The following is a 10903-nucleotide window of genomic DNA, read 5'->3' as shown; positions in this document are numbered from 1 at the left end:
TAATTATGAAGCAATCAACTTAAAAGAATAATTTATACCGTCTTAGAATGGATATATTTGATGCATTTAAAAAAATAAGAATTTATATAAAAAAATTAATTTTTTTATCGTCTTTATTTTTTTAAAAAGGAGAGTGCAAGCCTTATACGCTCTAAAATTATATCTAATATTAGTCATAACTATATATGATTATTATGGATAGTCTATTTTTTTTCAAAAAAACACACAAGAATTAAGAGATAAAAATCAAATGACAAATTAAAAATATCTTTATTTTTAGTCACGATAAAATTAAATACATAATAGAGGAGGACAGTTGGAGAATAGTTTGGACGAGATGGCCGTTGGTTGTTGGTAGTTGACAACATTTTTGGGTTTAATTTTATTTTTGGATTGGAAATTAAGGTTGACTAAAGCTGTTTATATTAACGTAGTTCTGTTTCAGTAACTTTGAAGTGCACCGGCGGGAGAGAGACAGAGACAGCGTGACAGAGACAGCAAGCAACCGTTTGGTTCATCATTACGAGCAGTTTCAATTGAAATCTCAAATCATTTATTGATTCAAAAAAAAGAAATCTCAAATCATTTTTATTTATTAATTTTAAAAATTATTATTATTATTATTTTTTGGCTAATCTACAAACCATATATAATTGCAAAATTATTTAAATTTTTAATACATATATTCGTTCAATTCAACAAAGTCAACTAACCGCTCTCAAGAATCATTTTCAAAAAAAAAATATATAGATAGTTTAGATTGTAAAAGTATTTCGTCTTATTTTATTTTATTTCATTATTATAATTTTTTTAAAATTTTATACAAAATATAATAAATAATTCAACATTTTCAAATTAAAAAATAATAATAATATTAAAAAAATAATATTATAACAATATTTTATTCAATTTTCATGTAAAACCATCTCATCTCGCTGTCTAAACCGCATCTATAATCATCTAAGACCACGTGAAGGGCACGAGGGAATAATTACACTTTGAATGGTAACATCAATTGAATTTGAATATCATGGGGCCTTAGATTGTTTATCCTGCCTGTGGTTACTTTCCATGCATTATTTTTTTCAGTTTTCTAGTGAATAAGCGGATCTAATTTTAACTGAAATATATTTGCCATGTTCTCGTGGGGCACTCATTTTCTCATTCAAAAAGCGCGATTCCAAAGAGAATTGAGTCCATGCTCACCACTACATGAAGATGTTTAACATGATTTACAATTTCTTAATTTAGGTCTTTGAATTGGCTATAACTAGATAAAGGGAGTTTTATTTGAATAGAGAAATATTTTTTTTCGTCTATTCAAACGCAACACAAAGATGTTTTAATGGAAATTAAGGAAGTTTTGAGAAACTGTTGATTCCCAAACATCCTATAACTATGAAAATCTAATCGGACTTTTATGTTCTTAGTTTAGAGCTAGTCATGAACTAAGAGCATATTTGCAACTGTCTCAAAACTTGAAGACTTTAGTGAAGAAACTTGAGCTCGGAATGCAAGAAGAATCAAATGGATATGAACAATAGCTAATAACATTTTGTTGGATCGGGAAACTTGTAATGATTAGATGAAAAAGTAGAATATTTAAAATTGAAAAGTATTTGTGTATGAATGATATTTAAGAAGGAAATGAGATGAGATGAGATAAGATAAAATGAGATGGGATGAGATGAGATGAAACATACTGAATCAACCACTAGTAGGGTTCATTTCACTCTCCCCGTTGCTTCTCTCTTGATTCTAGGGCAAACTTGACCCCAATCCATGAATCTAGAGCAAACTTGAATTGACGGCAAAGTGTATCCCCATTTGCGAATGCACTTGTGAGTCTCTCCTTCTGTTTCCTTGGTTCCGTCCCTGGGTCCTCCAGTCAAATTCAAACCCACCTTACTTTTGAATCTACAGCATCGTTTAGTAAGTTTTTCGATCGAACCCTAGCGGGGCCTGCTCAATAGGCTTCGGGAACTAAGGCTAAAATTTTGATTAAGGCTTTTTTTTTTAAGTAAAATTAAATATTTTAATTTTAATTTTTACATTACATTTTTATTTAAAAATAATTTCTATCATTTTGCAAAGTAAAATTACTGGTTAAGATTATATTACATTTTCAACTAATAACCGACTGAATCTAAAATTTTTGATTTGGAGAAGATTTTATCAAATCTAGTTTTACAAGACGTGCTTGGCTAGTTTGTTTTCAAAAAACATCTCATCTCATCTAATCATTATAACTTTTCTAACTTTCAATACAAAATAAAATAAACAATTCCACTTTTTCAAATCCTAAAACAAAAATAATATTAAAAAATATATTTTAATAATACTTTATTCAAGTTTTTAACTTTAATCTCATCTCATCTCTGAAAACAAACGAGTCCGTACTCTTGGAGACATAACTGTTCTCAGCTATTTTCAGATATTCTTAAATTATACTTTTTCTATCTCATTTTTCAAAATTTAATCAAACATCTTAATTCAAACTATTTTACTACTATTTACAAACTATTTTATTACTATTTACAGATATCCTGATATATTCTTAGTATCCAAATAAGTCATAGAATCAATTATAATTATCATTTTCAATAAAGTTATATAAATAATCTACACATTTAGAAAAAAAATGGGCCCTTGCCTCTACAAACTACAAAGAATTATAAAATTTACGAACACTTGAAAATTAGATTTTACTATTTATAATTTTTACATTATATATTAAACTAATAATAACAAAAAGGAAATCTATTCTTAGAAGGAGACTACCTCAAATAATTATTGTGTAGGATTCTTTCAAAACTAATAATGACATAATATCTATTCGATACTTTTGATATTCTCATTGAGTTAATTAATTTTTTTAATTAGATATTTTTTTACTATTTAAAAAATTCTACTTAATATTTTTTTTTGTGGGGGGAGGTGGGGGAGTTCTTTCTTCTAGGGGCAGGGGGGTTCTTCTTCTAGGTGCATTAGGCAATTGCTTAACTTGCCTAACGGAAGAGCCGGCCTGAACCCTAATGACATATTTTATGATTTTCAGTCTATTTTATACACCGACCATATTCAAACATGGAGGTTGTGTTCCATGAATTACTTGTTGATTCTTTGCTGTTTGTCCTTGCCCATCGATAAGTTTGAAGGAAGTACTGAACCAAATCAAATAAAATATGTAGAATGAAAATAAATTAATGTAGAAAATATTAAAAGTAAAACGTTGAAGTCTTGTTAAAGAAGTAGATTTAGATAAGTGACAAGAACAATTCCAATCTCTCAATAAGAGAAAGATCAGAAAAATATTGCACATGAACATGATAATTTCGAGATATTAGAGCCAGAAATCTCTTACTGTCCAAATTTTGTATCTTTTCCAAAAAGAAGATCCCGTGCCCCTAACTTACAACATTAATCCTTGAAGATTGATGTGAGAGCCTAAGGTCAATGATGCACCTATTCCTTCAGCATTTTTGTGTTGGAGTTGGCAGGATGAGCTTGCTATGAGATATTAGTCAGACCCTGGTTATAACTTTACACTTTTCAGCCCAGCTATTGTTTGCTTTTAGGAAATTATAGAAAAAATGCCCCTCTCATGTGGTTGCATGTAATTAGCGTTTCATTGACACGTACGCTATATGTGATCTTAATCATTAACATATTGAGCATGACATTTATCAAGTATATATCAAAAAATGAGCATGGAGGGGAAAAAAAAGGCCACACCGTTACTTGGATTTCTGTATTCAAATCCGGTCTTACCAATTTCAAAACCGTGTTCAGTTCCATGTGTGCATACAGCAAATTTTCCTTCTTTTTTGGCACTGAATAGATGCACTAATTTTCTGCACCAAACAATAAATCCATTGTAGTCGCTATGTGATTGGTTTTTCAAGTCACTTGTGAAATCAACTCAATCATTATCATGTGTAGTTGATGGGTATGTAATGGAATCAGCAATTTGTTGATGTGGTTTGAAAGCACCACTACACACCTCACACACTAACAAAAATCCCGAACGAATATTTTATGCATGCCCAAAATATAACATGATACAACAAACTTTGCAAGGTCTACTTTGTCACGTGAAATGTTCGTGTTGTGTGTAGGGAGAAGCAATATATTTATTCTTTATATGGATGGATATACTTCAATTGATAGAAGAGAACATTCGGACAAGAGAGAATCCAGTTCGAAAGAGAGAGGATGACGTATTGATGTTCAAGTATGAAACTCGTAAAAAAGAAAGAAAGAAAGAAAGATAAACTAAGAGAGAGAGAGAGAGAGAGAGAGAGAGAGAGAGATGTTCACATGATTGAGCTTGAACTTTAAAAATGGGGGGTCAATAATAGGTGTGCAAGAATATTATTGTGTTTGGACTGAATTGTATTTGGAAAACACTAGTATGCCGCCCCAATTTGACCGCTCTTTTTGACCGCTTGGCAAAATTTTTTTTTATTTTTACTTAGTAATTAAGGAAGGATTTTTAAGTGTATTGGTGTATTTTTTTTTTTTTTTAAATAATTCAATGTATTAAAAAAATGTGAAATGAAAAAAAAAAAACAAAACAAAACAGACTGGGCGGCAGAATAGCATTGCCCATTGTATTTATTGTATTAGTATTTGGTTGGTTCCGACAAGGCTGGTTTTGTATGGATCAATTGTACTGTCCTACCCTTTCTTTCTTGTATGGATTTTGTGTGGATCAATCGCTGGTTTTTGTATGGATTTTGTATGAAAGAAAGAAGAATCATTTGCTTGTATAAAAAAGTACCACCCAGTACCCACCTTTGTGAATCAATGCTATTGTCCATGCTAAGCATCTTTCTTAGCCACAGAATCACAACACTTGACTATATTTTTCAAAAGAAAATGTTGCACTCTCAAGTTGAGTGCATTACGACCCATTTCTTGATTATTCCATATTGATGCCAGCAAGCGTCAAAAGGACTTTACCATCCAGTTGCAAAAATTGCAGTCCATCTTAAGACACCCATAATTCATCAAGTATAGTCATCTTAAGTCCCTGATTTCTTGTCTTCATCCAAAGCTAGCTACCTGTCTTTGCCCTATAGCCAGCTTCAGTATGGTTCTTACCCACTAGGATGTAATCTGTGACAGTTTTTTTTTAACCAAATCGGTTTTGAAAATTAAAAAATGGATATCAGATTGACTCACCATGAAACAGTTTCAAATTGGTCCAATTTCCCCATTTTTTTATAAGGAAAAAAAAAAAAAAAAAAAAAGCTAGTAATTGATCCATATTTTTCCTTTGAGCACATCGTTTATATGCATTCACATCTTTAGTTACATAGGGTCCTTACAGTCATTTTTGCTGAAACAACACAAGCAGATCAACAGTTTCTATAGTTGATAATTAAATAAAATTATTTATTAATAATTGATTGAAAACAATTAAACAAAGAAGAAACATATGGTAAATAAATGCATCACACCTACTCATTGCCCGATGGTGTTGGTTGTGTGACAGTACTATACTGGGTTCCAATAACAAAACCATCAACACTACCATCAAGTTGAGATAGTGGGAGCTCACTTGAATGAGATTCATCATCAGAGATTTTCCTGCAAGTCTAAATTTCAGGATAAAAATTTAGACATCTATTAGAAAGGAATATGCATGTAGTTTAATATATATAATTGCAAAAAAAAAAAAATTATTACCTATTTTTTCTTTCTACTGGTTACCACTTTTTCTTCGACATTGGCTGAACAAAGTTTTGACTCAAACGTTAAGCCTTCACATTTAGGCTCAAATTCATCTAAATGACGTAAAAATGCATTATAATGCTCATCACTTGGGGATACACGCGTCGCTAATTTCAAGCATCTTTTCACCACAACCTCATACCTTCGTGCATTTGTATTGCCCTGCAAGTCATCATAGCTACTCTTGACCAGTGTGTATCTCCTCTTTAAGTCATTTCTCCATCGATCCAAGATATACTTTTTCGGCAGAACATTAATGTTCTTCATATTATATACAGAAAATGCATGCCTACAGAAAATGCCCCGCATCTCAAACAACGCACACGTGCATTTCACTTCACATTCTTCTTCGTTGTAGTAAACTAAGTACTGCACCCTCTTCACATGGTCATCAATGGAAATTTGATCTAAAACATCAAATGTGGAAATACAACCTTTAGTGCTAACAAGTGTGCAATTACATAAAATCATCCCCAGCACCTCTCGTTGGACCTCCTTGAACTTTGCATTTGTATAAACCGTTTGAAATTGTTTCTCAATGCCAAAAGGGGATAAGCATGGAATCGTTTGGTTGAAGGAATTGAAATCAGCTATAGCCTCAACCTCCACCTTTTTCTTTAGCGCATTTTCAAATTGATCAACAAATTCCTTTAATGTCGTACCAGAATACACAAACCCGTCAAAAAAAGCATTCATTCTTTCAGACCGCTGTGTAGTGCTCATACCAGCCCAAAAAACATTCTTCAAGTAAACTGGTACCCAAAAAGACCTGTCATTGTACAACCCTTGTAGCCATGTATTAGAACCAAGATTATACATATCAAGTAGTTGCCCCCATTTGTCCTCAAACTCCCCACAAGTTTGTGAATCATATAGAGCACTCTGAATAGAAGTCTTCAACCCTGCATTGAATTGAGAGTGGGATCCCAATTTTTCTGGTAGTTTTCGCATGATGTGCCAGAGACAATATCTATGACGAGTATCTGGAAATACAATGGAAATAGCACTCTTCATTGCCTGATCATGATTTGTTATTATGGCTTTGGGAGCCCGATCATGCATGCACTTCAACCATGCTCGAAACAACCAAACAAACGTACTTGTGTCCTCACCTGAAATCAATCCAGCCCCTAACAATATAGATTGCCCATGATGGTTTACACCCACAAAGGCAACAAAAGGCATACTATACCTATTTGTTAGAAACGTCGTATCGAAGGTGATAACATCTCCAAAATACTCATATACTGCTCGACTGCGTGCGTCAGCCCAAAACACATTTTTTACTCTAAATTCATCATCCATATCCATAACAGAAACAAGGCCATCATTCATCTCTCTCATTCTATCAAAGTAGTCACTAAGTGTTTTACCACATCCTTTACCAAGCCTTAAGTGTATAGCTTTGTCAATAAAATTCAGACAATCTTTTTCTGCAAATTCAAGATTCTCAGACCCCCCCGCGTCAACAACAACATCATTGAAATTTTTGTCCATTCGAACACCTGCTTTGTCATTCAAATCAAGCATCCTTTGACTATATTCATCTAAAAACTTATGAGATCTAAAAAATCTAGAATTTTGTGGGCTTACGGTATGATTGTGAGCAATCTCAACAGTGGTCAAAACCCATACCCCATTCGCCAAGTGAGCATTTATCTTCGCCTTACAATCTGTTTTAATTGTCGGTCGTGACCTAGAAACATTACCATGGCTAGGATGATACTTGCCACTACGTGCACACCCAATTGTGACATACTTAACACTACCATTTGCCTCTCGCTTCGTCCTTTGTGTTTTCACACCAAAACCCACTTGCTTGGCATATCGTTTGTAATAAGCCAGAAGCTCTTTCTCAGTAGCAAACTCCATACCAGATTTTGGTATTTCAACTCGTTCATCATCATTAGATACATCATTAGTCCCCTCCGCCTCTTTATGTACGTCGGATGTTGCTTCTTTATCCTCTACAAAATAGATGAGATTAGCATTCACATTATATACATTGAGTATGACAATCATCAAGTTTAAAATGGTTTAGTGTAATACCGCTACTAATATGATAGCTTTGATCAGTTGTGTGTGATGTACCTCCAACATTCTTCTCACTTTCTACACTATTAGGCATGGTGGACGAATCACTTACGCGTTGTGTGGTCACTTCAGATCTTCTAAACTCCTCCAGACTACTCGACAAAGGATAGGGTAGAGTTGGTCCAAGAGGTGGCATCGAGGGATGCTGCAATTATATTTGTCTTAGTCCATTGCTAATGCACATTGAAAAAAAAACTTAAAAATAATCCATCTACCTGACTAGTCTCTTGATATCTTTTTAACTCCTCCAATTTTTTTCCAGACGAAGGGCAGGGTAGAGTTGGTCCAAGAGGGGGGGGCACCGACAAATGCTGCAATTATATAGATTTGTTAATTCATTGCTAATGCACATAGAATATTTGTTAAAAAAATTCAATCTACCTGGCTAGTCTCTTGAAATCTTCTTAACTCATCCGGATTACTAGACGAAGGGTAGGGTAGAGTTGGTCCAAGAGGTGGTATCGACGGATGCTGCAATTATATAGATGTGTTAGTTAATTGTTAATGAACATAGAAAAAGAATTTTAAAAAAATTACATCTACTTGGCTAGTCTCTTGAGATCCTCTTAACTCCTCCGAATTACTTGACGAAGGGTAGGGTAGAGTTGGTCCAAGAGGTGGCCTCGACGGATGCTGCAATTATATAGATGTGTTAGTTCATTGCTAATGCACATATAGTTTTTTTAAAAATTTCATCTACCTGGCTACCCCAAGGATACGGATGTGGATTTGGATATGGATTTATATATGTATTTGGAAGCATCATAAATGGCGGGTAGTATGGATTTACGGGACTATAATATTCCTAAAATACACAAATAAACAATAGATTAACTAAATGAATATATCAAATACCAAGACATACAAATGTCCAATGTGTATCATACCTGGATCGACGACATCGATGTAGAAGGCTTGGGTGACCTTCCAGCTTCCTCTTTGCCCATTAGGCTATTTTAACTGAGAATTTGGTTAGAGTCAATTCACAATAGTTCAATAAAATCACTTCATGCAACATAAAATTCTGACTAATACAAAAATCTTTACACTATCCACTTGGTACGTATTGGATGACGCTATCCACAATTTTTTCTTTTCTTGAGGATTCTTTTATTTTATTTCATTTTTTCTAATCAAGAAAGATATGCTTAATACAACAAGTACAATAATTTAAACAATACTCTAGCGCTCCTTGATGCTTCAAGCTATAAACTTTTTATTGTTTTTTAGTGGTAAGTCAGTGCAGAACAAATTGAAATCGTTTTGTGTCGATTTGAATTTGAAATAAAGGATATTTAGCTTTCATAAGTCCCTTGAACTACCTCAAACCAACTACACACAAAAGAAAATTAAAAATGGTCTTCACGTCAAACAGGTTTCCCATCAAACACCCTGCAATGGCAATGCTAGACCATATACAGACCATCTTGGTCTGTCATTACTGCCACTACTAATGCTTATTTATCGTACGTTTGAAAATGCGACTTAAGAGCATTGGCATTGGCTTCATCAAAGTTATCTTCAAAATTTGATGAAAAGTACATGTTTTCATAAATCTCAAACCTCTGTATCCATAATCTCACATTGAATTGACTATTAGATTCATCAAAATAATAATATAATATTATTTTTAATAATAATATTTTTAATTTTTCTTTTCATATTTTGCAATTACACTAATTATATGTACATTATTAGACAAACAAGTAACATCAACAAATTAATTCATCCGTTTTTCTGAACCCATAAAATGAAAAGTGAGTGTTCTCCAACACCCAGCTCCAATTCGTAGCTGAGAAAAGTAGGGAAAGAAACAATATTGAAAGCTAAAAATTCACAAAAAAATAAAAACAAAAGGCTATTTTTCTTTAGCCACTGCAGAAACCATACAGAGCCAAATAAAAATGTTGAAATATCTGTATTGGCACCACTACCGCCAAAGCTCATCTGGGCATCAATATCTTTCTCCAAAGCCTTCAACTCCTCAATGATTTTCGTGACCATGGCTGGTACAGGAGACGTGGTGCCCCAACCCTGCCACTCCTGCAATGAGATAGACCCAAACTCAATCCCAGATAGAACCTAATCATCCTTGTTCCTGATTACTTATTCCAAACCCAATCCAAGCTCTTCCCCAAATAAACTCATCTAACAGCTGGGCTAGAGCCTAAATCCCAAAATAAACTCTCTTTTCACCAATCATTTCTCTCTCGGACATTTTATCAATCTGATAATGGTCACTAGGCTCGGATTTGCAGAGCAATTGTGATATATAGGTGGGGGGTGCGTAGTTCTGTTGAGGAAGAAGAAGAACCTAGCAGAGAAGGTGTACTGCAAAAGCGAGAATAAGAGAGAAAGGGAGAGAGAAAACACACGGAGAGGAAAATTCATGAAGCCCAATAAAACCGTGAATAAAAAATAGATTTGCTTGATGAACAGTAACTCTTCATATTTGAAGAAACTCATCCATTTAATGTAGCTCAAAGTTTTCCACTCATCCCTTTAGCTAATCCAATGCAATTGTATTTTGATGAAATTTATCATATTTTGCATTTAGCTAGGCTTTTAATCAAGCCAATGCTAATGCTCTAACGTCCTCACAAGTTGCCATAGTGTCCCCTCGAAACAGTAAATATGTAAACCATCTCAAGTTGTGTTTGGTTCAGTACTTCCGTCGAACAGATGATGTGCCAAGACAAAAATCAACGTATAAGCAAACAAGTAACAGGAAAAAAAAAAAAAAACCATGAATCCATATACAGAGGCAACTGTAATATCAGAAAAACAAAGATAGAACAAAAAGAAACTTGCACACAGAGAGGCAAGCACACGGACAACCAACTTACAGTGTAATACCGAGCTCCAAAACTGTGCCTGAGACCCACACGTCAGGTAGTCACTGTGTCAATGCGTTTGTGAGTGAGAGATAGAGAGAGTTTTTCGGTGGAGGACGCCACAGACGCCGTCGTCAGGGGAGATTTGGGGGAGGGGAGAAGACTCAGAAGAGGGCAAATGACTCGGGCGGGGGGGTGGGTGGGGTTGCGGTTGAGAACGAATTCGTAATGAATAT

At 34.0% G+C, this 10903-nt stretch overlaps 1 protein-coding gene across 12 annotated transcripts; it reads right to left on the bottom strand.

Annotated features, from left to right (window-relative positions):
- Positions 1 to 5285: 5285 nt before the first annotated feature.
- LOC121239160 (protein FAR1-RELATED SEQUENCE 4-like) lies at positions 5286 to 10886 on the bottom strand. Of its 12 annotated transcripts, XM_041136303.1 has the most exons (10): positions 10680 to 10886; positions 9762 to 9876; positions 8721 to 8793; positions 8534 to 8638; positions 8371 to 8466; positions 8215 to 8304; positions 8049 to 8144; positions 7789 to 7978; positions 5695 to 7706; positions 5380 to 5603 (listed from the first exon to the last, which is right to left on the bottom strand). In XM_041136303.1, exons 3-9 carry the CDS (start codon positions 8778 to 8780, stop codon positions 5695 to 5697), a joined length of 2649 nt encoding a protein of 882 aa, XP_040992237.1. In that variant the 5' UTR covers positions 8781 to 8793; positions 9762 to 9876; positions 10680 to 10886; the 3' UTR covers positions 5380 to 5603. The 12 variants fall into 12 exon arrangements, with proteins under 12 accessions (XP_040992235.1, XP_040992237.1, XP_040992243.1 ...); XM_041136301.1 differs by lacking the exon at positions 9762 to 9876 and having other exon boundaries at positions 5286 to 5603; XM_041136309.1 differs by lacking the exon at positions 8534 to 8638.
- Positions 10887 to 10903: the final 17 nt, after the last annotated feature.

Source organism: Juglans microcarpa x Juglans regia, chromosome 7D (genome assembly GCF_004785595.1).
Source record: "Juglans microcarpa x Juglans regia isolate MS1-56 chromosome 7D, Jm3101_v1.0, whole genome shotgun sequence".
Taxonomy (NCBI): Eukaryota; Viridiplantae; Streptophyta; class Magnoliopsida; order Fagales; family Juglandaceae; genus Juglans; species Juglans microcarpa x Juglans regia.
Note: the sequence above shows the minus strand (reverse complement) of the source record. Positions and strands in the feature narration are given on the sequence as shown.

Excerpts from the sequence above, each read along its gene's own strand:
- LOC121239160 (XM_041136301.1), bottom strand. The coding sequence starts at position 8,780 with ATGGGCAAAGAGGAAGCTGGAAGGTCACCCAAGCCTTCTACATCGATG. Across the intron at positions 8,145-8,214 it reads GATTTCAAGAGACTAGCCAG|CATTTGTCGGTGCCCCCCCC; the intron begins GTAGATTGAATT and ends ATATAATTGCAG. Across the intron at positions 7,707-7,788 it reads AAGCTATCATATTAGTAGCG|AGGATAAAGAAGCAACATCC; the intron begins GTATTACACTAA and ends TCTATTTTGTAG.